We start from the raw sequence: 26999 nt of genomic DNA, 5'->3' as shown, positions 1-26999 counted from the left end.
TGTCACTTTTGACACTTTTTTTGGCAGGTCTTATCATACTTTCATAATAATGTTTCCAGGTGATTCTGTCAGTTATCCAGAGTTCTATAAACAGAGACACACGTGTAACCAGGGTTTTCACTTGAGTTGTGAAAAAATGCCTGGTATCTAATTGTCATCTTGGCAGTTTAAATTATTATTATTATTTTTGTTTATTATATCTAGATTTGCAAGACATTCCTGAGGAAAGTGAGTCATCTGCAGATGCTCGAGAACATGCTTCACACTGCTAATGGTCTTCTGCTGCCCAGAACATAGAACTTGTCCCCAGAATAGCTAAAAGACACAGTTGCTACTCTGCTGAAGAACAATACTCTATGAGCAAGTCTTCCTCTGAACTTCAAGGGAGGAACATACAGTTATCAATATTAAACCATCTACTACTGACTTTGTTTCACAACCTTTAGTGTCATATTGTTTTAAATTTTTAAAAATTCCATTTATTTTGATGTCATTTGACCAATAAGCGAATGCCAAAGCATTTGATTTGATTGTCTGCAAATAACAGGACTTGTGATACTGCATGAAAATGTGGGTGTTATTTGGATACTAAATCAACCAAAATTCAGATTTTATTTGTTACGACACAAAGATACTGTAACATGACACAAAACTTACATACAAACCAGTTTGTATTCTTCAGCAGTGAAATAGTCTTGTGTGTGCAAACTTAATGGTTTTGTTTCAAACTTTATTTGTAATTTATTTATTCTTCTTTTGCTGACAGAAATATAAACATTTTAAGCACATGCTAAAAAGCCACAACCTGGACAACAAAACTAGTAAAATGTGTTTACAGTTATTATCACAGGTTTACAAAAGCATGAATACTTTAGTGAGATATAAATATATATTTTACTGTTATTTAGTTTTTGTTCACAAGACTTTATTCAGTACAAACCAGGTCGAGGTGTTTACTGTTTCATTTATATTTATATATAATAGAATATTATACATTGCTAAGTATTTCCATTTTGGTTGCTTTATCCTTGTACATTTATATTTTAGTTTTTAATATAACAGTGCCATTGTTGCTGTTGTCTGTACAGGTGATAAACTCTGATTCCAGGAAACAAAATACAGACATTATTGTATAATTTATAAAGTTTCTGTTTACTTATGAATGAAAGAATTTGTATGGAAAAATAGAGAAATATTGAAATGCTTTAAATGATGTTTCGAATACTACTGCTTTATCTTAAGACTATTGTTTATGGATTTCAAAATGAAGTCTTTATGGACTCAAATAGTGCACAATACACCAGTATGTTTCTGAATAATGTTCATTTTACTTACTCAAATAGGATTTTTTTGTTAAGCACTGCTAAATCTATGGTCAAACACGTTACATTCATGAAAACAGAGTGAGATTGTGTTAAAAATATTCTCATTTGTAGCCAGATTACATTTAGATTAGAGCCCTTTTTCACTTCCAACTTCACAAACCCACATGCTTTCATATTCACATGCTGGTAGCAGCCAGCCCATGTCCATTCTGGGTAAAGCTGTCCTTTAGCTTTACAATTTTATATATATATATATATATATATATATATATATATATATATATATATATATATATATATATATATATATATGTATACACACACAGTATATATAAAACCCATTTCTATTTAAGTTGAAACTTACTTGCTCTTCAGTACTACCGAGGCATAAATACTGTATATATGATGTTAAGGGTAATAGTTTATTGTAAATGTAAGAACTTTAACATTTCCGATTGAAGATGCTATCTCAGTGATTTTTTGAGGCATGCTATTGTAATGTGATTAAAAAAAATTTCCCAATAAAATACAATGATAAACAAGTTTTGTTGTCAAAGTTACATGTAGTTTGTGCAGATAAATAATTTTCCTTCTGCAGAACATTCCATGAAGCTGAACCTTTTACTTGTCTTTTTATTAATTGGGATTTTGGGTATTTCCCAGGTAAATATTAAGTCAGTGTGAAATACCTCCATGCCAATGTAAAACCCCAGTCATCAACAAAAAAAATTAATCCTGCATCTACCTAGACACTTAAACCACACTTTCAGCATGACCAAAACGTGACTCTGTTGAATTCTGAAAAGTTTAGCATTTACATTACAGACAGAATCTGGCTACAGATAATCTCTTTCCTGAATGCTGAAAGGTCACACCAGACACCGAAGGATACAACAGTCAGTGTGTTAACTGACACAACATAAATGTATTGAATGACCTAGAATGGCTTACACACACACACACACACACACACACACACACACACACACACACACACACACACACACACACCTGTGCCTGTCACAAATGGCCTTTGTCTTATTATAGTATACTGCCTTCCCCTCCCTGAATTCTTTCTTTTGTTTCACTTATTACATGTAATAAGTAATTATTCCACTTATATTTGAAATAACATATTAGAAGAAATCCTCATACACTAACCTTATCAACATTTCAAGTTTGAACAAAACAGAATGATCTTATTAATAAGGTTATAATAAGGATATGCCTGTATTAGGTAGCTACATGGACAAAGACCTGGGTGGGGCAATGAAAGGGTCATGGTGGAATTGAGCTGGGGGGGGGGAGCCCCTGATATAAAGGCCCTCCCTTTATCTCTTGCTGAGTTTGGGCTCCTTCTCCTTCACTCCCATCTTTTTTTCTTCCTCTTGTTCTCAACATCTTTGTCAAAGGCTTTAAGTTCCATCTTTTTATCTGATAGCAATAGGCTTTTTAATAATCACCTCACTCCTCATTTGACCACTTTCTAAATTTGTAACTAATTCTTTGAGCATCACTCACCACAGCTAAGATGGAGGCCATCAAGAAGAAGATGATGATGTTGAAGCTGGATAAGGAGAATGCTCTGGACCAGGCAGAGCAGGCTGAGACCGACAGGAAAGCAGCTGAGGAAAGAAGCAAACAGGTGAGAGAGAGAGAGAGAGAGAGAGAGAGAGAGAGGGGTTTGGTTAAGGTTTGGTTAACAGCATGTCTAGCATATTGGCAATTTGTCTCGAGAAAATTTATAAATACATACATAAATGAACGTGGAAGAATTTAATGGATAGAATGGACTTATACAATTTGAAGCTGTTTGAGAAGTTGAAGCTCAGTATGAAATGGAAAAGGAGCTGTAAAAAAAATGTGGGGTTGTAATACATTTAAACTCAGGAAGGACATGGACGGGTCTTACTGCATCATTATGTCAGTGATAAATATTCACTTTTTTTTTTTTTTTCCACTCTTCTCTCTGTCCACCAGCATGAAGATGAGTTGATTCAGATGCAGAAGAAGCTGAAGTCAACTGAGGATGAGCTTGATAAGTATTCAGAGGCCCTGAAGGATGCACAGGAGAAACTGGAGATAGCTGAGAAGAAGGCTGCTGATGTGAGTGACAACAAGCACAAACATACAATACCACATAGTCCAGACACCCCCCACCCCCCTACTGTGAATAATTCCGTCCCTTTGTTCCTGCTCAGCTGCCTCTGTCTCTTCTCCTTTTTGGACACTGACATCAACTATGTCCCCTACCCACCCTTTGTCCTTGTGCTCTCCTCTGGCCTGATTCATATGGCCTGGTTCATATTTTGTTTCATACCACCAAGTGCCATAAAGGTGACAGCAAATGTTATTTAATACTAAGACTGGAAAGTTACAAGACCTTTCTGGCTTTTAAATGGAGGAAATCTGAGGAACAAGTCTCTGTGTCTAGTTTACCAAAGAGCTGGTCACAGGTTTTACTGTATACACACATTTCTATTGTTTAAAATTACACAACAAAAATTAACCTCTTCATGATTGGTTTAAAATAATTGACCACATTTGTTGAATATTGCATGACATAAATTCACCACTTTTACATCCCTAACTGTTCTGTTTATAGCATGTTAATGAACTCCTTCACAGAGATTGTGTTTTAGGCATGTGTGCAGTTGCTAAAATTAGTTACAGTAGTCATTAAATCATTGCTGTATTTTTTTGTTCTCCTCTTTTGTTTCCACCCTCATGATTAACTGTTCCATCAGAGGTCTGGATATAGTAGACCCACCTGTTGTCATAATGTGTGGCCTCCAAGTTATGTGTAAAGAAAATGCAAGGGTTTTGAACTGAGAGAACTGTGTGTGTGTGTGTGTGTGTGTGTGTGTGAGTGAGAGAGAGAGAGAGAGAGAGAGAGAGAGAGAGTTTTCTGAAATGTAACCAGTAATGTATGTGAATAGAAATTAGTACATAGTTAAATCCACTGTTCTGAATCAGAGACACACAGTGTTCAGGGTCATTCTAGAAAGAGTTATAACATTCACTGATGCAAATAGTCACCAGGACCATCAGCTCTCCTCTAATTGGAAGCTGAGAAAGTGCTAATTCTACAGCTGTCCTTTCTTTTTTTAAACCAACCAGTAATTCCAAGTTCTTATTATCTGCTATTACAAAATCTATAGTTTTAACAGTAACATAAGACAGTTTCCAAGAGCTATCAGGGACATCTTAGCACATCTCAGATTTTGGCACTTGTCTCCATGCACAAGGCTGACAGACTGACTGTGCCACATGCGGTGGAGCCCCCATGAAAGAATGTTTAAATAGAGACCTGAGTCACTAGGAGGAATAATGTATAGTGTGAGAGGTGTGAGAGGTGAAGGGCAGTGTAATTCAAAACACAGCTTATAGTTGGTACAACAGCTTCCATAAAACTACAAACTAACTATATATATATATATATATATATATGGTCTATTCATATATCAGCTCAAGTATTTGGATGTATGTTTGGGACTTGGAGGTGAAGAACATTCCTTGTATCCTGTGAACTGATGAGCAATTGTTGATATAATTAGCTTGACTACTAGCTGTCGCTACTGTGAAAACACACACACACACACACACACACACACACACACACACACACACACACACACACACACACACACACACACACACAGTATCTTGCCTAACCTCAACCCTCATTGAACTTTTCCACAATGTTTTCCTGTGTTGAACTAATATTAATTGAATTAGAATCACTGGTGCAGAATAAAAATTGTGTTTGTGAGTTTTTACCCCTCTTTTTTTGGGAGGGGGAGAGGGGCATTAACCATGATCGTGCGTACCCTTTAGCAAATGTGCAGTTGCACCCGTGCCTATTGATACTGCGATCCAACAATATATAAAAAATTAAGTGAACAAACAAGCAAAACTGTCCTTCAAAATCTTATTTCAAAACCATAGATATGAATATGTACTGAAACCCCATTTTCTTTTTTTCTGGGCAGGATTTCTACCAAATTTTAGAGACTGGCTTTTGTGTTCAGTCAGCTTCATGAATGTTGTTTGGTGAGAAGGTCTACGAAAGAGTTGGTATTTTAAGTCAAGTCGGCTTTGATTGTCATTCAAACTTATACAATACAATACACAGTGAAACAATACATTATTCCTCCAGGACTAAGGTGCTCCATCAGACAACATAAATAAATGAAAAGTAGCATAAAGCACAGAAGATCAAATGTATGTGTGTGACATTCAGTGCAAAAACAACAACATAAGACAGTGAGACATTAGACACAGGGACACTGCAGCACAGACCAGGACAGAAGATCTGTGATAGTCAAATGAATTGTCCCCATAATAAAATGACACTATGGAGGAGCTGTTGTTTATTCAGCAGGGAGTGATCACCATGTGTTCTCCTGAAGTTAACAAACAGCATTCAAAGGTATGTGTCCTCATTTTCCAGGTTCAGTTCATCCTGAAGGTGTTGAGTGTGGTTGAAGGTCAGGGATCTCTGCATGACACTTGTTCTAGGCATGGATCTCTCTGTTAAAGTGAAAGAAAGTTGTTATTCTTTAGCATACAAAGACAACCTAGACAACTGTGTGTTTTCAACCAGCAGATTAGGGAACATCTGGGTGTGATGGTCATGTCCATATTATTTGACAATAATGCCAGCTAAATACCAGCTAATTATTTAGTTTTAAGGCACACAAGTTGCCTCCATAGGGTGAATGTGTGTTTGTTAGTTTGTCTGTTGTCCTGTAAAAGACTGGAAATTAGGATATATATCTGCCTTACTGTGAAAGGTCCCAGGAAGCCAATTGATCCAGTGTGAAGAATGAGGGTTTAATGAACATTACATTGGGTCAGTTGTATGCAAATTGTACGTAAGGGCAATGATGACACTCTAATAGTTATTAGTAATTCTTAACAGCTGCTGTTTAATGAATAAAAATTGGACTAGAGATTAAAATGTGGCATACTCAAAACTGGTCATAAACTCTTGCCTTGGTGTAACGCGCCATCTACTGGTGTGATTGTAGTAATAAACATCAACCTAATTTGTCATATTGATATAAATTCACAAGGAGGAGGTTTATGGATGTGGTGAGGGAAGACATGCAGGTAGTTGGTTTGAAAGAGGTAGATGTAGTGGACAGGGGGGTATGGAGACACATGATCCGCTGTGGCGCCCCCTAATGGGAGCAGCTCAAAGAAGAAGATAAGGATGTATATTCAAACGTTATGCTTACAGTTTTCATAAAATAAACACACAATGTAGTTTGAGAAATTCTCTCACACATATAGGCAATTATGCTAACAATATACTAAATAATATAGTGCAATAGATTAACCTAAAGGAAATCCTCATAGGACAGGAAAAAGAGACAGGAAAAAGAATGCCCTGTGTGTGTGCCCTGCTGTGTTCAGATTAGAGGTGGCAACAACCGAGTAAAACACTACATTAATTATCAGATGTGACATTTTTCTATCTTTATGACTCACGAAATCTAACAGTTAAAGTACAGAATTGGGTAAGTGACACACTGTCTCCATCTGCTGCTGTGCCTGTAGTAATAAAACCACAGTGACAACAGAACAGCGATGAAAGGGAACAGGAAGGAGTGACAGGATGTGATAAGTACATTTCCACTGCTTCAGTGTTGATTTTACTTTGCTGTCTATAAGTTAAAGTTGCACAAGCTGCTGTTGGGACTGGTGCAGAGAAAAGCATTGCTGCTCTGCAGCTCCAGTAAACTTCATGTTCTTCCCTCTGGATTGTCTGATTTCCTTAAACTTTTCAAAAAAATGCCAGTAGATGGATTGGGAAAGATATATTTCCCTTAGCTGTGAATGAGCAGATCAGTGTGTGTGGTGCCCTGTGATAGACCATCTGTGCTCAGTTCAGCTTTTAGGTGTTTTTTTTTAACACATATGTTTTGTAATGACATTCGATTTATTTCTTCTTCACTGTAATAATAAGTTACTAATGAAGGTAATGATGTGGCAACTAGTAAGAAATCAAGTGAAAGGGATAAAATTTTATGACTCCACTTTATGTCAGAAAACCACAGCGTTCCTCACTACTATGAAGTGAGAGCACGAGGAATGTTGAAGGAGAAGCTGTGGTGAGAGCACCAGCGTAACCCCACAGTTCTGCTGAGAGTGTGTGGAGTGCAGGTTCTCTCACTGTGTGTGTGTAACTATAGAAACTCTCTCCTTATAAAAGTCTGATGTGCAGGAGAATGGAACACTGAACTGCATCCATCATTCATATAGAGTTCTCCTACATCACTCCTTTTACTGTTCATACTGAAGTCCTTTCAGGAGACGGAACTTTTATACTTTTACTCCAGAGAAATGGAAAAAAAGGACTTTTACACTCATAACACAACAGCAATGAACATGAATACAGTTAAATATTGTTGATAGTCTTAATATTTAGTACTCAGACCAACATGGATTTAGCAAGAAGGGTGTGATTCAGACTTGGGCAGGTCTTAAGGCATTAGAAGACTATTGCAGGTGGTGATGAGCATTAGCCATCAGTAGGTACAGTATGTTTCAGCATCCAGGTTTGTTTTGCAAGAGAAAAAGATAAAAGTGAAGCAACCCTCAGGTGTGGAGTTCTGAAGGCTGATGACACACCGGTAGCAGACATTATTTCAACAAAAGAGGTGTGTGTGAATTTTGTGTTAAAAACGTAAAGAAAGAACACGGAGCCAGTGGTGGAAATAACAGCTGTACCGCGGAGTGTCGCGTGCAGCTTTAAGCCACACCTTAAGGAGCGGTCTGGAATGTCGACTTAACTTCTCATCATGACGTCATCTACCTGGACGCGTGGGATTCGCAGATTGGCCAATCAGGATTCACTCCGGTTCTACACTCAGATACCTGATCCAGGATCAGCAGGAGCAGAAAGTGCTCAGTGATCTGCCTCGGGCTTTGTAGAGGGAACCGGAAGTAGGCTGGAAAACAAAAACTAAAGATAGAGTTGAGAGAGTCGTCCAAACTCTGAAGTAGAAGCAGATTTAGTTTTTTTTTCGTCTAAATCATTAGTTGATGTTTTTTGGTGAAAACCGGAGCCGGTGTGGAGAAGAGAAGAAACTGTGTACAAGCGGAAGCCTGTGAATTTGGATAACGTGCCACGTCCTACTGTTTCCTGCTCATCCTTCATGTGAAGAAGGCAGTGTCGAAACACCAGGTTTTTACGTGTGATTATTTGCGACACTCACAGAACCCCTGCTGAAGAACCTCCTGCTCTTCCTTCAGAACTACTGCTGCTTCTACAAGTGTGACTCGTTGGCGGGGCGTTGGTTTGTTCTCCAGCCCTCCCCAAGTCTCATCACTCTACACACAGGCTCCTCAGCTTCAGGAGGACACGAGCAAAGCCCGAGCCCAGACAATCCCACACTTTATAAAGAAAAAGGGAAATCTCATTAAAATGGCCGGAACAAACAGCATCGACGCGGTGAAGAGAAAAATCAAAGTTTTGCAACAGCAAGCGGACGAGGCAGAGGAAAGAGCCGAGCTTCTGCAGAGGCAGGTCGAGGAGGAGAAGCGCGCCCGAGAGCAGGTAACATCTACCCTAACCTTAACACCACTCTTTTCTAATATTCACAAATCCTCAATGATCTCGGGTTATGGATGAACTGTCAGCTCAGAGCCTGCAGATCAACGCCCTTTGGAGAAATGGAGATTTTGGAGGCAGCATCGTGCAGACAGCAGGAGCTTTATTTCAGTGTAGAAGTTTAATCCCGAGCTCCTGATCACATTGAGCTTTAGAAAGCACCCGAGCATTTCTGCGTGTTCAGTGCTCTTCTGTTTCCGAAACGAATCCGCGTGTTTCTTCCCCTCTTTTTATGAAGTTATCAGTTTGGATGTTTTCTACGTTTCCGGTGTGTGCACTTGGCTCAGTCGTGGTGGTGCTCCATCACCTCGTTTATGTTTTGCCTCTGGAGTCAGTAGTTAACCCAGACCTCATAAGACACCTGAGCGCGAGCCCCTGGAGCCCAGGTGCGCCATGACACTTCGAGGCGTTTTCATGTTCTCTCAGGTCTTTCACCTTTCCTCTAGCACTCTTCAGACAGTAGAAATGCTTTTAGGAATGTCTGAGATGCCTCCTGGTCGGTTTTCAGTTCACTTTCTCCGTGATGAGCTCACCTCCTTGGACTTCACAGTTCCTCTTGCCTTATTAGGAGCGAAACGCCAGTCTTTGAGAGCGATTGCGTCACATCCGGCAGAACCCAGTAACGCGATGAGAATGTGTGTGTGCTTCACACTGCTGCTCCTACAAACAAATACATCTCAAATGGATCTTTTCTAATGATTGTTATCTTTTGTAAAGATTGGTTTCAGGTAGTTTCCTGTTCCTGATCCCTCATCATGAATAGAGAGAGTGTGTTTATTTTAAATAAAATGACTGCTGTGGACATTTTTGATCAGTAAAGTAGCTGCACAACACAAACTGTTTAACTCGGTAGTTCCTTCAAGTCAAAATGTCTGCAAGTGTTTCCATGTCCCTTCACTGGTCATTTGATTAATTTCAGTCACAAGTTCCTGACTTTCTTCAAGGAGAGCCTCCTGTCCTGCACTTTGTAGTGTTCTTCCAGCCTGGAGACACCAGTGTGAACTGGGAGTCTTCACAATGAGCTGATGTGTTGATGTTTGTGTTTGAACTCCTGGGTTAGAGTTGAGAACCTGACAATATGTTTGGTTCTTCTACCTCTGCTTTGTAGGTCTTTCTTATATTCTCCTGCTTTTTCTACTCACTCTTTCATTAAATGATTATGTGAACAGTCGTGTGTGTGTGTGTGTGTGTGTGTGTGTGTGTGTGTGTGTGTGTGTGTGTGTGTGTGTGTGTGTTTGTGTGTGTGTGTGTGGTAGGCTGAGGCGGAGGTGGCCTCTCTAAACAGGCGTATCCAGCTGGTTGAGGAGGAGCTGGACAGAGCTCAGGAGAGACTGGCTACAGCTTTACAAAAACTGGAAGAGGCAGAGAAAGCAGCAGACGAGAGTGAGAGGTATATACACACACACACACACACACACACACACACACACACACACGTGCATACACACGTGGTTATTAGCACTTTACTGTGGACAGTCATTCACACCTGGCATCATGAAAATGTCTCCAGTCATCAGATGTGATAATTTCTGCAAAAAGAATGACATGATGTCAACTGTTAATGAAACTTACAGACAAATGAACAATGAGATGAAGAAAGAAACAGCCACATTGGTGTCTTCGGAGTTAGTTTGTTGTTTTATCCATTAGAGTAGCGATGGAGAAATCTAGAGTTCAGTACAATTTCCCAATTGTCTCTCAATGGTTATGTATTTTTCCAGCTAGGACACGGTTGATTTATTTTTCCCAGGATGCACTGAGACACCTTCACTGCGGTATCACGGATATTACATTATCATATACCACCTAGACCTTCTCTGAATGTATTTAAGTGATTAAATCATGGTGGTACTCAGACACTTTAGACCCTGTTCACTTACAGCGAGAAGGTCCAGGATGCATGTTAACGCCAGGTGTGAACATAAACTTGGTGAATCAGTTTAAGAAAATGCGGACACTGTTTTTCTGTCTGTAACACAGAGGCATGAAAGTGATTGAGAATAGGGCACTGAAGGATGAGGAGAAGATGGAGTTACAGGAGATCCAGCTGAAGGAGGCCAAGCACATTGCAGAGGAGGCCGACCGCAAGTACGAGGAGGTGAGCAGCATTCATGCATACCTGCCCCGACTTGATTTCACGATATGGACAAACACTAATGAACTGAAGAATGTTTTCGATGAAGTGCTCAATGCTCACACTCGTACAGCACATGGATGGTGCTGCAGATTTCAACAGTTAGAAGTTCTGAGTGTGTGTGTGTGTGTGTGTGTGTGTGTGTGTGTGTGTGTGTGTGTGTGTACAGGTGGCTCGTAAGCTGGTGATCGTTGAGGGAGAGCTGGAACGTACTGAGGAGAGAGCTGAGCTCGCAGAGGCGTGAGTCATACATCTTTAAACAGACAAACTTTTCTATCAACTGCACTTTATCAGTACAGTGATTTTAATAAAGCTGGATCATTAAGGCATGTGGAAAATTCCTGCAATTGCATGATGAAAGGAATGCTTGATCATAACCTGAATTTTCCCCTGTGTCCTCAACTATCCCCTTTGTTTTTGTGCATGTTTGATCCCTGTTGCTTCCTTCGAACTAAACTAACAGTAAAAAGAAGCAGTTTGAGGAGGAGCTAAGGGTGCTGGACCAAACACTGAAGACCCTGCATGCTTCTGAGAACAAGGTAGAAGTGCTACATGTGCTGAGTGTATACACTGGGGGTGTGTGTGTGTGTGTGTGTGTGTGTGTGTGTGTGTGTGTGTGTGTGTGTATATATATATATATAATTTTTTTTTTAAGTTTTATATATATATATATATATATATATATATATATATATATATATATATATATATATATATATATATATATATTAAAAAAAACTTGTTTTTAATTAAAGTCAAGCTAAAGAAGTCAAACAGACTCCTCCATCCATGGCCAAATTTGATCTCTGCTATTCTCTGTAGCTTTTAGTCTGTTTCATTCTTTTCTTTCTACCTGATCTGGGCTAACACTGTTGCAGCCAGCATTCTCTGTGTGCATGATTGTTTTGATTAAGAACCTGGCCAGCATGAACAAGCATGAACAAGTGCTACATTACCATCGTTACAATACGCACTTGCCAACCACTCACTCAGCTGAACATCTCAATATGTGCAGTTTATACCGTAGTTGTAGAACTTTTGCCTTTTCACCCAGTAAATATGCACATGTAGATTTCTCTTTAGTTTCTTGGAGATGTAAAAAAAATAAAAATAATTATAATAAAAAGCTTCACATTGTCACTTCACATTGCTACCTTTCCTTTTTTATTAACTGCAGTTCTTCTTTCTGTCCACCTCTAAACTTTGTTCTTCACTGACTTTGCAAATGCTTTATTTCCTTGTTTATGTTTTCCTTCATGCTCTTTTCTCCTCTTTTTCCCCTTTCTGTTCTTGCTGCTTATCCAAAAATCAAAATGCTCATCCTGCTTTCAGTAAGTGTGCTGAACTGGAGGAGGAGCTGAAAAATGTCACCAACAATCTAAAGAGTCTGGAAGCTCAGGCTGAGAAGGTAGGGAGTGTGTGTTGCTTTAGCCTTTTGGGGAACATTGTTTGAGTCATCATACCCTCCTTCCTTTTCCTTCAAATCAAATCCATTCGATTTCACACTCAGGAACTCCTGTACACTCATGTGGATGTAAATTGATCATATTCCTTCACAAGTGGCCTTTTCTTGGTTGTGCTGCTGTTTCACATTCACACTGAAATGCCAAACGTTCACTCACAAAACATTGAGCTTTATGGAGTCGAATCAAAAGGAGAGAAGTGAGTGCTAATCCTGAGTCACTAATCAGTTTATCCAGAGCTCCTCTCTCTCAGAAGTCAAGTGTAGCTTTGTTCTGGGTGTGAAATTAGCTCCTAAAATCCAGGACCATTTGTAATTGCATCATTTAAACTTGCCTTAAAAGTCAATTAGCTCAATCTGCTGAATGTGTTCCCCTGATGAACCTCAGCTATGACATGTTCACACTAATTCAAGCGAATATGAGTTACATGAGGCTTTGCAGACTTGCATGTTTTATTAAATCAGCCCTGAAGATTCTTCACCAAAACAGCTAGTAATTACTTTGTAATCACAAAACAAAATCTAAATCATTGAGTTGTAATTATGCAACAGCTTTCTGTAAGTACAAAATGTTTTAAAATCATTGAAATATTTAAATGCATGTATCGGTATTTACACACATATTTTGTAACTAGACCTAATGATTCATTAATGCATTATTCAAGTGTTGCATTTTTATTAAGGTAATTGATTTAGGAGCATCATAAGCTAAGAAATTAATGTGAGGTTCACTATTAATGATCAGAATGGAAAGTTATGTATTTGAGTTATTGATAAATAGCAGTGATGCCGGTGAGTAAATTCTACATTCACACCATGAGCTGTTTTGCTGCTTCTACACAGAAATGGAAAGAAGTGTAGAGTAATGCATATAGTCTGGAGTATTTTTTTTTTACTAAAGGTTCTCAGTAATGCCTACAGTAATCTGATCTGATGCTAAAGTGTCTGATCACAAGATTCCCTCAGGAACTGCAGGAATGGGGTACATGGGGTTCGGACGTTGTGCATGGATTACAGTGTTTGTACCTTGTTTTAAATATGTGCGTGAGTTCACGGGGAATGCATTGCATTGCTGGATCACATGAGCAGACTTTGTTGCAAATGAACTTGTATCTAATGAGGTTTATTAAAATCTTAGTATTTGGTACAGCTTTTATGTTACAACTGATACTATTTTATAAACAGTTCTGTATAAGGAATAACACACAGCAGACCTCGCCGTTATGTCCCGAGTGAATGCGTGCCGAGGTGTGTGACGTGGCACAGTGTACAAGGGTGTGTTTTTACACTTCAGGAAGTTGTTTGCAATCTGCTATTTCATCTACATAACAATTTGATGATCTCTTAAAGGTCTCAGATTTAAGAGCTCAGCGACACTGGTATACTGGTGTTTAGCTTTATGTATATTAGTGGTAAAAATGAGCCAATAGAGAAATTCTAAGTACCTGTTTTGTGCAGTTGGCATTAAAACAATAATGAGTCATCCTGCAAGGACGTGTATTCTGTACAGGCTTGATGTTCTCTGTTGGCGGCTGTTCTCCTGCGTCGTACCTACTGCGTTGTTGCTGTTACAGCCACATTCTTATGCACATGTCCTGATATGTTTAAGATCTGGCATTGCAGAAAGGTTAAGAACAAAACGCCTTCTTTTTTCTCCTGAACAATCCGCCTGCCTCAAGGGGGCTTTTGTTTTAGAGTTCAGGTTTCCATGCAGAAGCACTTGTTACTGTGTCTGTGTGAGCAACTGAAATCATTCAACTAAAACAGATTTCTAAACAAATATATATATGGTTATTTCGATGGCATAGTAATGTGGCTTTTCTTCTTTCTTATGTCTCCAGTATTCTCAGAAGGAAGACAAATATGAGGAGGAGATCAAAATCCTGACTGATAAGCTGAAGGAGGTTTGCTGGTCTAGTTAAAAAAAAAAATCATTAGTCTCACTTAACTTTAGTTAACGTTGGTTTTTCTTTTCTTTTAAAATGTGTGTGTGTGTGTGTGTGTGTGTGTGTGTGTGTGTGTGTGTGTGTGTGTGTGTGTGTGTGTGTGTGTGTGTGTGTGTGTGTGTGTGTGTGATTTATCAGGCTGAGACTCGTGCTGAGTTTGCTGAGAGGTCTGTAGCAAAGCTGGAAAAGACCATCGATGACCTGGAAGGTAAGAAGTTCTGAACCCTATCCTTAAGCTAGAGATGTCTATTCTTCTCATTCACCTTATGTTCTTTACTTTGCGTTTCCTGTCTCGAAGGTCATAATTGTATTTTTTTTTTTTATCTCAATGCTTCCTCCTAATCTGAATTTGCCTTTGCCTTTTTGGTGTTACATTTTCTGTTCCTTTCTTATTTTTCTGTAAACAGATGAGCTTTATGCTCAGAAACTCAAGTACAAGGCCATTAGTGAAGAGCTGGATCACGCCCTCAACGACATGACCTCTATGTAATTACTTGGCCTTGTGTGTTTTGTGTGTACACACATGCACATGCTTGATATTTCAGATGCCCATGTGCCACTGTAGTGCCTGAGACTCAGCACCCAATTGAGTCACGTGTTTGTGCCTTTTTTCATAGTGGATGCAGAAATGCAGTGTGTTGGGCTTTGGTTTAAAGTGCCACTGCAAGTGTAATATTAGATTGATTTGAGTAGTGTGTGTGTGTGTGTGTGTGTGTGGTGCTTAAGAGCTGCTAACTCACTGTTTATGATTAAAAACACTGCATGGAGTTATTTGCCTGTATGACACATGAAAAATCCACTGAAAGCAAAAATGCCAGAATCGTAACTACCTGAGCGATAAAACAAGACAAGTCATGCGTCATACACAATTTATAAACAATGTGGTGGTGAAGCTTCAAAAAGATTTCTTTTTATTAGCCGCATGTCCTGAAGTGTTTTATTTCTCTTATACCACAGCAATTAGTCATCAAATACAATTCTTCATTAATAAAAAATACAGCACACTTTTTTAACCATAAGTGGTTATAAAATAAAATGAGTTCATTCCTGTTGTCACGTTTATAAACGTTTCCTGATTTGGTTTCTATTTTTAGGTTAATAAGGCAAAATAAAGCAGTGCATCATATTATTGAGAAATATTGAGAAAAGGACTTTCCTCTGTCAAAATATCGTGACAGCTTTACTTCTGATTGATGCAAAGTGTTGGCACTGTTGGAGACTGGTCAAAAACATCACTGACTCGGAGAGAACATGCGTTTGTGCGTCTTTTCCAGGTTACATCTTTAGAAATGTCAGTAGTCGAATGAAAAATTGAAGTCAGTGATATTCCAAATGTCTGTGGTATAACCTGTAGTAACTTCTTGCTTGGCTGAAATGCTTCTCTGCACTTACGATGTGATTGTGAACTCACACACTTCCTAATGTTGCTGTTGTGTGGTGTGAAGTGACGTGACGTGTGTTTGTGTGGAAAACGAGCAGACAAAAGAGACGTGTTTTTACTTTGTAATGAGGCTTTGATCATCCCTGTTTGTTTACAGATGATCCTTTTCTGGACTTTATTCTTGACTGGCTTTCTTCAAGAAATCTTGCTCGGTCTTCTCGGCCATGTCTCCATCCTGACTCACACTTGTCTACTTCATCCTCCTGTTATCTCTCTGTATCTTCAGGTTTTTGTTCCTCTGTTCTTACCTGCTTTGTTGATTATTTATGATGCCTTTGTTTTCTGTCTTTTCTTTTCCCACTGTATTGTAATTATATCCGGCATTGATAAAGATCTTGAACTTGTTTTCTCATTCATCAGTGCTGTTTGTATCTTCTGTCTTTCTTTTCTTTGTCTTCTGGCTGTATTTCGATGTTTTCTGTACATGCTGAATGAAGGGAGGGGTGAAACAAACTGTTGCTGTGTTTAAAATATCTGTGTCCCTCTTTTTTGTGAAAAAAAAAAAAATTTGAGCAACTTTTCCATTTGTTCATCACAGTTATTTTCTTATTGTCCTATGTGACTTCCTGGACTGGTAACTTCTTCATAAAGAACGAACAAAACATGATGGTGTCCTACTGTAAAATAGTGTCATGGCCTCGTATGAAGCAGAAGTTGATTGATTACCAGTAATGTGTTTCCTAAATTGTTTTATTCCTCTTATACCACAGGAAATGCCCATTTGTAGCTTTATAAAATGAATATGGCTTATTTAGTATTTTTAATGTTACTTTAGAAACAATGAAACATGGAACAAGCCTGTGATTCGAGGTACAGCTGGTGTGAGTTACTGTTTTAGGACAAAGTTCGAATATTAATGAGGTTTATTTGTTTTGGGATGAGTTTAGATCAATGGGGTGAAATCGCTACTATAATTAGAGCAATTGTTCAAGGACACATTTATCACATGTCGAAAATTCATCACAGCATAAATAGGTAATTATTGACTTGTTCATCAGATTTAATTTTGCATTCATTATTTAAGATAATGTTTTTATCATAACCTAGATTTGCTGTAAAATTCAGAATAAGAGCATAAACACATCAAAAGTTTATTTTACAGGTATTTTCTAAACTTTGCAAAATAAACTTTCTTCAACTTTTTTTTTAATCCTCAGTATGTCGTGTCAGTACTGTTCTGGAGTAAGAGACAGAAAGACCAGATTAATCACCTTGCAAGAGCAAAAATCCTGTTCCTGTATATTTTAGTCTACAGAATCTGACAGCCATTCATTTATATATAAATATATAAACACACACACACAGTGTTGCAGCCTGATAAATCAGTCAAAATAATAATAATAATAATAAAAATTATCACATGTCCATAAGTATTCAGATGCTTTACTCAGTAATTAGTTGAAGCTCCTTTGGCAGCAGTTTCATTCTCGAGTCTTTTTGGGTTTGACACGGTGATCTTTACACACCTGGATTGTGGGATTTTCTGCCATTCTTCAGGGCAAATCCTCTCTGGATGCTGAGCGTTGGTGGAGCCACTTTCAGGACAGAGATGTTCAATAGAGTTGAGGTCAGGGCTCTGGCTGGGCCGCTCTAGAACATTCACAGAGTCATCCCTAATCCACTTCTGTTGTCTTGGGTGTGTTTAGGGTCATTATTATGTAGGAAGGTGAACCTTCAGCCCAGTCTGAAGTCCTGAGTGCTGTGGAACTTGTTTGTATTGAGGAGATCTCTGTACTTTGCTCCATTCAGCTTTCCCTAAACCCTGACCAGTCTCCCAGTCCCTGCTGCAGATCTCCCCTGATTGCTCAGTTTGGCTGGGCGACCAGCTCTTGGAAGAGTCCTGGTTGTGTCACACGTCTTCCATTTGAGAATTATGCCACTGTGCTCTTTGGAATCTTCAGTGCCACAGGAGTATTTTTTGTAGCCTTGCAACAATCGTGTGACAGAGCTCTGCAGACAGGTCCTCTGACCTCATGGTTTGGTTTTTGCTCTGATCTGTATTGTTAGCTGTGAGGCCTTCTATAGAAAGGTGTGTGTCTTTCCAAAAAATGTCCATTCAATAATCTTTTCCACAGATTGACTCCAGTCAAGGTGTAGAAACAGATCTGCAACAAGCTAAATAAATTAGAGGCACCTGAGCACACGTTTCTAATGTTGTTGAAAACTTATGTACATGGGATTATTTTATGTATTTATTTATTAGTATTTTTAATTACAAAAAAATTAGACATTTGTCAATTTTTCTGATTATTTTGTCATTAAGGGGTCATGAGTGTAGATTAATAAGAAAAAGTGAAGGGGGTTTCATTACTTTTTAAATGCATGTGTATCCTTCTATTGGTTTTCAGATACCATCGTTAGCCAAATTATTACTGTATAATCTACATGCTGTACAGCTGTCATTTTCATGCAACTATAAATCATTCATTTGGCTGCAGCACAAGGCATAAAATCACAGACGGAGCATTTTGGTTAATGTACATATCAAACAAAAGGAAAAATGTGATGTAAGTGACTGAGCATGAAACTAAAGAAGTTCTGCCATAAATGCTCTGTTGATTAGAAGGGTCTGATGAGCATCGCAGGAAGGCTACCGTAACTCGAATGCCATATTTTTCGGACTATACTTTTTCCCCACGTTTTGAACCCCGTGGCTTAAACAACGAAGCGGCTAATATATGGATTTTTCCTGGGTTTTTCCCGGTTTCACAAACTTCAAGCCAAAAAACTGAGTGACATAACATTAGACCAATGAAATTTCCGTACGGAAACGAAAAAAACGCACTTTACCTGTGTTCTGAGCTGCACGGCATCGGGAGAAAAACTTCCACCGGTGGTGCACGATGATAACAAAAGATAAACTCCCGAGAGAAATACAGTGGTTCCCTGACCTACAAGTTTAACTCGTTCTTTGGACGAGCTCGTATCTCAGTTTGCTCGCACATCAAATTAGCTTTCCATATTGAAAAAACTTAAAATGGCATTAATCCGTTCCAACCCTCACAATTTGTGTGTGGAGGGGGGGTAGAGTTGATAAGCGGAAGCGGAGGGAAAAATCACTCCTGTACACTACGTGTCCCTAAACTTTAAAATTTTTACTTTTTCTTCTTTGCTTATCTTAATTTTCGTCACAGTCTTCGCTTTCTGGCTTTACTTAACCATCCAGCAGCGGTGTCTCGAGCTCGTACCTCGATTTTTTGCTCACGTAACGAAAAAAAAAAATCGACAGAGTGACTGCTCGTACCTCGGAAAACTCGTACATTAATGCACTCATAGGTCAAGGTACCACTGTAGTTGTGAAAGGAAGGAGGAAGACGGTGAACAATGACTTTCTTGTTCGGCTACTGTTTAGATACAAGCCGTTGAGTCTGGGTGAAGGGAGAGCTCGCTAACTCCAGTTACAACAGAAATCATATAAACACAGACAGGTTTCCAAAACTCATGCTTTTTTATTATTCTTGGCAACAACGTTACGGGTTAGTCAAAGAAACTTAGAAATGAGCATCAGAAAATAATAAGGACATATTCCTCAGTCTCCACACACGCAGTAATACTGGAAGAGTGCAGTGGCATGCTATTCCCAAAATACTGCTATGCTCCTAATAGAAGCGCAACATATTGCATTTAGTGTCTTTCGTTAAAGCCTGTGTAAAGTTCATTAGTTTCAGTGTAAACACCTGCAGCTTATAGGGTTAAAAAAAAAAAATGTCAAATTCAGTGGGTGCAGCTTATGTAAGGGTGCGCTTTATAGTCCGGAAATTACGGTAAACAATATTTGTATCAGGAATGAGCTCAATGGAATTCTTAGAATGCAAATTCCAGAAATGGACCAGATGATGTTTTCCTATTCTTGTTTTCAATCTTCACTTTTCCATATCTTTAAAGCTATGCCTAAGGTTGCTTTGGATTCCTGTTCGTTGCTGAGAGAAGATGAACCCGATGAGATGCTTTTTTGCGCACCACTTACTGGTTTTACTGTGGCTTCCTGTCATAGCAGACCAGTCTGGGTGTTCTTCAAAACAACGACCCTTGCCCATTTACCCAATCAGTACAATATTCATTGTGCAGAGAAAGAATACAAGTACAGTGTCTGCACGTTCAATTGTTGTTGGAGGCATCTGGGTTACTTTTATTTATATATATATATATATATATATATATATATAATATATATATATATATATATATATATATATATATATATATATATATATATATATATAATAATATATATATAATATAAAATGATATTTTTGAGTGTGACTCTGCAGTGATGTAGTGCCCGAATGTTTGGGTATCTAAAAGTAGCATTTTGTACTTGCTATGTTACAGCAGTTATTGTTAAAGAAAAGTCAAATAAAAAGGCATCTACAAGTTGCCATGAATATTAATTAAGCCAATTTTACCCCAGAATTAACCCCAGAATTAACCAGCTCCTCGTTCTGTGGCTGTTAATAAGAATGAAACTAAAATGAATTGTCATAATGCCCCTTAGTGCTTTACTTTTTAACTCCGATCAGAAACTCGTTATCTTTTTTCCCCATCAACTATTTTCTGTTTATTGTTCATATTCAATATATTACCGTTCTAATGTAACAGGTTTTCTTAATATTTATTTTAAAGTATTTATTTGGCATAAAGTAGATGACTGTAGTTCAGAAACTGATACAGTTCTTTTTTCTCTGTCCTCATTTTGCAGAAAAGCTAAAAGATGCCAAGGAGGAGAACATCAAGATCCACGCTACTCTGGACCAGACCTTGAGCGAACTGAACAGTTTCTGAACATCCTGGACCAGGATATTCCTTTGTTCCCCTTTTCAACACACTCATCTCATGTCTCTAATTCACTCCAAGTTATCTAATTTGACCAAAGTTGTCTTCTTTCCCCTTTCTGCTCTCTTTACCCAACTTTTTGTTAAAGCTGAGCTCACAGAACTGACCAGCTCTGGCAGCAAAGCTCTCAGAAAATTTGTGCCATGTTTGCCTCTTCCAGATCTGTTCACCACTCTTCCCACAAAGTGTGTGCGAGTTTAATTTCCCACAAAGTGTGTGTGAGTTTGATTTGTCAGACTATTTTTTTTATAGGAGCTAATTCACATGTGCCAAAACCCTGAGCTTTTTTATCTGAAGTGTGCAGTGTGTGTTGCTTTGCTTGTAACAAAGCTTAGGCACAGATCACAGTTTATTTCTAAAAGCCGTTTGCTACTTTTAGGCTATTTTGATTATAATTCTATCTCTGTGGTAAATGTCTGCGCTGATTTTCTTCTCTTTTGATCACACCATTTACTGCAGGCTTTTGGGGACATTATTATGGGTTATGTCTCAAAATGGACTGGTTTCAAAATGAGCCTTAATTTGTGTGCACACGTGTGTCGTTCTAATTCAATTATATGTTGTGTCCAGGCGTGATGTTGGTCACTGTTCTAGCAGTAAAACCCATTTGCTTTGTTTGAACCACTACATGTGAAACAGTTCACTCTTAAGTGCTCAAAGCAAACATCAGGGCCTGAAATAGCTACATATCAGTGATGGGTTTTACTTGCCTGCTTTTAATAGAGCAATAGTAAAATAAGCTCTCAACTGGAGCCAGCGATTTTTACACACACCAAAGTAACATCACTACCAGACACCATGTTTTATGACCTTAGAGTAGTTACATTGCTGAAAACGTGCAAATTGCATATATGATCACTTTTATTGTCTGTGTAAGTGATACTTTTTTTTTTTTTTTTTTTTTTAATAAAACCCATAGTTTTGAATGTCACACAATATTCCAAGAATTACCATGAACTTTTATTTTTCAAATGATGTGTTAAATGGATAGGATATTTGTAAAGCAGTTTAGAACAATTTCCATTTAACTGCATATCAAATACAAAATATTTGAAATATGGACTATAAATAAAAAAACAATAGCACACAGCTGAAAGATTTCGATGGTTCTTGTTTAAGCAATACAGTATAAGATGTTGCACAATTGGCAGTAATCTCAACTTCCAAAACAAGTTTTATATTCAGTTAAGTCTGATTATGTAAAACATTAGCCAATAAATTTTGTAGAACTGAACACCAGAAGTCACGACATTCTGTTAATATACTTCCAGATCTGTAATACAGCCATCTTTAGCACAGTCGATATTATGGAGACTAGACATGTATGGCCTTGAATTTGCCTTTCAGTGGAACCACATGTTTTAACACAAAGCAAATTTCCACGAAGACATGTTTTTTTCAGGTTCCCAGGAAAGAGCACTAACCACCTCAACCCCACTGAATCCAACCCAGACCTTCTCAGCTAAACCTGGAATGGAATGTTCTTTTTGGTCAGGTGTACAAAACCTGGCAATTTAGTGTAGTTTGTGACTTTAAGTAGCAGGAAGAATATAATTAACACTGTACAATTACATCATAAAACTATTTCTGTTTCTTATTCATTGGCTGAAACCTTGCAACAGACTCCATCATAGCCTGTCTCGAAAGTTGGGTGTGGCTTAGAGTGAGGGAAAATGGCTTGGTCTGTGGTGCACATGCAAATAATCTGGAACTTTTCCAGCATGCAAATGACATGGCAAACAAACATTTCATAAAGAATCTAATTGCTGTAGCTGCTGATAAGTAATGTTTTTGTGTGATGTGACATTTACACCTAAAATGCACCAATTTTATTCTGTAGTACAAATACACTACAAAGTGTAGTGGCACAGTAATTAAACTTTTTAATTGGGATTAAGATTCAATGGGAATTTTCCCATTGAATTGCACTAGATGAAGTGCACTAGGTGAAGTGCACAAGGTTAAGTGCACTAGATGAAGTGCACTAAATGAAGTGTACTAGGTGCACTAGTGGTTAGGGTTAGGGTAAGGGGTTAGGTTTGGGGTTAGAATACAAAATTTTAAAGTATGCATACTAAATGTTTAAGTATGCATACTATATATAGATAAGCCCATAGCCATTGTTGTGCAAGTGGCTTCTCCAAGTCACTAAGCACTCACACCACATGTCTGACACCCGAAATAAGCCTAATGAACCAACATGGCTTCTTTTCCATACTTCAACACGATGTAGCTCATTAACAGTGGGCAAAAAAAGGATTTTCAAAAAAGACAAAGAAATAAAGCAATCTTTTAAAAAAGGTCTCTTTACTTAACAAACAGATTTACAGTTTAATGTCACAAAGTAGAGACACTATTAGATTTCACCAGAGCACTTGATGTGCACTGGCCTTTTTCTGGGGACCACTGATCTAGATGTCGCATTTTGGTCCTTGTCAAATTGGCAGTGGGCATTTGCACATTCTCTTTTTTTTTTTTTGCCTGCAATTCTTTCTCTTTTTTTCCTAGGGTTAGGGTTAGATCGGGTAGTGTGAGTGCAGATCGGGTAAAGTTGGGGTTAGGTTTAGGGTAGGGTTAGGGTTAAGTGTAGGGTTAGGGTATAGGGTTAGCTTGGGTAGTGTGAGTACAGATTGTGTAGTGTGAGTGCAGATCGGGTAGAGTTACGGGTTAGGGTATAGGGTTAGTGATAGTGTCAGGTATGGGGGTTAAGGGTTAGGGTTAGGGTAAGGGTTAGAGTTTGGGTTAGGGTTAGGGTTAGATCGGGTAGTGTGACTGCAGATCAGGTAGGACGACACAGATCGAAGGTTAGGGTTAGGTTTAGGGTTAGAGGTTAGGGCCAGTGTTAGGAAGTTGGAGGTTATGGTTATGGTTATGGTTAGAGGTTAGAGTTAGGGTTAGGGTTAGAGTGCAAGGTCAGGGTCAGGGGTTGGGGTTAGGGTTAAGGTTTAGGGTTAGGGTCATGGTTAGAGGGTTGGGGTTATTGGGTTAGGGTCAGGGTCAGGTTAGGGTTAGGGGTTAGGGTAGGAGTTTAAGGTTACGGTTAGTGGGATAGGGTTAGGGTCAGGGTTAGAGTTAGGTTTAGGGAACATGACTGCAGCTCCAGACATCATTGTTTTTTCCCCTTTTTTCTCCCAAAAATTCGAGTTTGGGGGCAGGCAAGTGCACTAGGTGAAGTGCACTAAATGAAGTGTACTAGATGAAGTGCACTAGGTGAAGTGCACTATTTGAAGTACACTAGATGAAGTGCACTAAATAAAGTGTACTAGGGGTTAGGGTTAGGGTTAGTGTAAGGGGTTAGGGTTGAAATACTAGATTTTTAAGTATGCATACTAAATTTTAAGACCAGCCCAGAGCCATTGTTGTGCAAGTGGCTTCTCCAAGTCACTAAGCACTCACACCACATGTCTGACACCCGAAATAAGCCTAATGAACCAACATGGCTTCTTTTCCATACTTCAACACGATGTAACTCATATTAAAAGTAGGCCAAACAAGTCTTTCAAAAAAGACAAAGAAATAAAGCAATCTTTAAAACAGGTCTCTTGAATTAACATATAAATTACACAAAGTAGACATACTATTATTTTTTAAAAGAGAAATTAAAAAATTACCATGGCGATGCCAGGCCTTGAAACACCAACCTTGTGAGGACCTGCTGTGCGATAAATGAAGTGCACTAGGTGAAGTGCACTAAATTGTGTGCACTAGATGAAGTGAACTAAGTGAAGTGCTCTAGATGAAGTGCACTAGGTGGAGTGCACTAAATTAAGTGCACTAGATGAAGTGCACTATATGCACCCAATTTATTTATGCACTAGATGAAGTGCACTTCAGTGTAAAACAGTATTTTCACTTCCCATTGTTTTTTCCCCTTTTTTCCTTAAAGAATTTGAGATTGAAGTGTGAATGTGCACTAGATGAAGTGCACTAGATGAAGTCCACTAGTTGAAGTGCACTAGGTGAAGTGCACTAGATGATGTGCACTAGATGACGTGCACTTGATGAAGTGCACTCGATGAAGTGCACTAGGTGAAGTGCACTAGATGAAGTGCACTAGGTAAAGTGCCCTTGGGTTAGGGTTAGGGTTAGGGTTAGGGTTAGGGTTAGGGTTAGGGTTTAGGGTTAGGGTTAAGGTTAGGGTTAGGGTTGGGGTTAAGGTTAGCGGTTAGGGTTAGGGTTTAGGGCTAGGTTTAGGGTTAAGGTTAGAATTAAGGGTTAGGGATAGAAATTAGGGTTAGGATTAGGATTTAGGGTTAGGGTTAGAAATTAGGGTTAGGTTTAGGATTAGGATTTAGGGTTAGGGTTAGAAATTAGCGTTAGGGATAGAAATTAGGGTTAAGGTTAGGTTTTAGGGTTAGGGCTAGAAATTAGGGTTAGGGTTAGGGATGGAAATTAGGGTTAGGATTAGGATTTAGGGTTAGGGCTAGAAATTAGGGTTAGGGTGAGGGATAGAAATTAGGGTTAAGGTTAGGTTTTAGGGTTAGGGTTAGGGTTAGGGTTAGGGAACATGACCACAGCTCCAGACACCATTGTTTTTTCCCCTTTTTTCTCCCAAAAATTCGCGTTTGGGGGCAGACAAGTGCACTGGATGAAGTGCACTAGGTGAGTACACTAGATGAAGTGCACTAAATGAAGTGTACTAGGTGCACTAGGGGTTAGGGTTAGGGTTAGGGTAAGGGTAATGGGTTACCTTTGGAATACTAGATTTTTAAGTATGCATAATCAATTTTTAAGACCAGCCCAGAGCCATTGTTGTGCAAGTGGCTTCTCCAAGTCACTAAGCACTCACACCACATGTCTGACACCCGAAATAAGCCTAATGAACCAACATGGCTTCTTTTCCATACTTCAACACAATGTAACTCATATTAACAGTAGGCCAAACAAGATTTTTAAAAAAGACAGCAATCTTTTAAAAAGGTCTCTTTAATTAACAAACAGATTTACAGTTTAAAGTCACAAAGTAGACACACTATTAGATTTCACCAGAGCCCTTAATGTGCACTGGCCTTCTCCAAGTCACTAAGCACTCACGCCACATCTCTGCCACCGGAAATAAGTGCCATAACAATTGCCCTCATTGTTTTTCTCCTTTTTTCAAAAAAAAAATTTAATTTGGGGGCAGACAAGTGCACTAAATGAAGTGCACTAAATGAAGTGCACTAGATGAAGTGCACTAAATGAAGTGCACTTGATGAAGTGCACTAGATGAAGTGCACTAGGTGAAGTGGACTAGATAAAGTGCACTAGGTAAAGTGCACTAGGTAAAGTGCCCTTGGGTTAGGGTTAGGGTTAAGGTTGTGGTTCGGTTTAGGGTTAGGGGTTAATGTTAGGGTTAGGGTTAGGGTTAGGGTTAGGTTTTAGGGTTAGGTTTTAGGGTTCGGGTAAGGGTTAGGGTTAGGGTTAGGGTTAGGGTTAGGATTTAGGGTTGGGGTTAGGGTTAGGATTTAGGGTTAGGGCTAGAAATTAGGGTTAGGATAGAAATTAGGGTTAGGATTTAGGGTTAGGTTTTAGGGTTAGGTTTTAGGGTTAGGTTTAGGGTTAGGGTTAGAAATTAGGTTAAGGTTAGAATTAAGGGTTAGGGTTAGGGAACACGACCGCAGCTCCAGAAACCATTGTTTTCTCCTTTTTCCTAAAAAAAAATTTAATTTGGGGCAGACAAGTGCACTGGATGAAGTGCACTATATGCACCCAATTTATTTATGCACTAGATGAAGTGCACTATATGCACCCAATTTATTTATGCACTAGATGAAGTGCACTATATGCACCCAATTTATTTATGCACTAGATGAAGTGCACTGATGAAGTGCACTAGGTGAAATACACTAGATGAAGTGCACTTGATGAAGTGCACTATATGCACCCAATTTATTTATGCACTAGATGAAGTCCACTAGTTGAAGTGCACTAGGTAAAGTGCCCTTGGGTTAGGGTTAGGAACATGACCGCAGCTCCAGAAACCATTGTTTTCTCCTTTTTCCAAAAAAAAAATTTAATTTGGGGCAGACAAGTGCACTAAATGAAGTGCACTATATGCACCCAATTTATTTATGCACTAGATGAAGTGCACTGATGAAGTGCACTAGATAAAGTGCACTAGATAAAGTGCACTAGATGAAGTGCACTAAATGAAGTGTACTAGGTGCACTAGGGGTTAGGGTTGGGGTTAAGGTTAGAATTAAGGGTTAGGGTTAGAAATTAGGGTTAGGATAGAAATTAGGGTTAGGATTTAGG

General features: G+C 38.7%; 2 protein-coding genes and 1 long non-coding RNA gene across 24 annotated transcripts in view; 2 read left to right on the top strand and 1 right to left on the bottom strand.

Moving 5' to 3' along the window:
• arhgef1a (Rho guanine nucleotide exchange factor (GEF) 1a) overlaps positions 1 to 1583 on the top strand; it is a 62816-nt gene extending 61233 nt beyond the window's left edge. For all 12 annotated transcript variants that reach the window (XM_046843959.1, XM_046843957.1, XM_046843955.1 and 9 more), the window contains one exon: positions 205 to 1583. In XM_046843959.1, coding sequence (XP_046699915.1) covers positions 205 to 272 — 68 coding nt within the window. In that variant the 3' untranslated portion in view covers positions 273 to 1583. The remainder of the gene's footprint in view (positions 1 to 204) is intronic.
• A 1104-nt stretch (positions 1584 to 2687) lies between these two features.
• On the top strand, positions 2688 to 21996 carry tpm3 (tropomyosin 3). Of its 11 annotated transcripts, none has more exons than XM_046843730.1 (10): positions 2688 to 2970; positions 3306 to 3431; positions 10203 to 10336; positions 10927 to 11044; positions 11250 to 11320; positions 12413 to 12488; positions 14384 to 14446; positions 14627 to 14696; positions 14896 to 14974; positions 20629 to 21996. In XM_046843730.1, the coding sequence occupies exons 1-10, from the start codon at positions 2857 to 2859 to the stop codon at positions 20789 to 20791; spliced, it is 1014 nt and encodes a 337-aa protein (XP_046699686.1). In that variant the 5' UTR covers positions 2688 to 2856; the 3' UTR covers positions 20792 to 21996. The 11 variants fall into 11 exon arrangements, with proteins under 11 accessions (XP_046699686.1, XP_046699690.1, XP_046699693.1 ...); XM_046843737.1 differs by lacking the exons at positions 12413 to 12488; positions 20629 to 21996 and adding exons at positions 11544 to 11619; positions 16027 to 17720 and having other exon boundaries at positions 2695 to 2970; XM_046843729.1 differs by lacking the exon at positions 12413 to 12488 and adding an exon at positions 11544 to 11619 and having other exon boundaries at positions 2696 to 2970.
• Positions 4484 to 8232, bottom strand: LOC124381862. Its single transcript, XR_006924933.1, has 2 exons — positions 8096 to 8232; positions 4484 to 5858 (listed from the first exon to the last, which is right to left on the bottom strand). It is a non-coding gene; the product is annotated as an uncharacterized LOC124381862 (long non-coding RNA).
• Positions 21997 to 26999: the final 5003 nt, after the last annotated feature.

The sequence above is a fragment of the Silurus meridionalis genome, chromosome 29, assembly GCF_014805685.1.
Source record: "Silurus meridionalis isolate SWU-2019-XX chromosome 29, ASM1480568v1, whole genome shotgun sequence".
Taxonomy (NCBI): domain Eukaryota; kingdom Metazoa; phylum Chordata; class Actinopteri; order Siluriformes; family Siluridae; genus Silurus; species Silurus meridionalis.
Note: the sequence above shows the minus strand (reverse complement) of the source record. Positions and strands in the feature narration are given on the sequence as shown.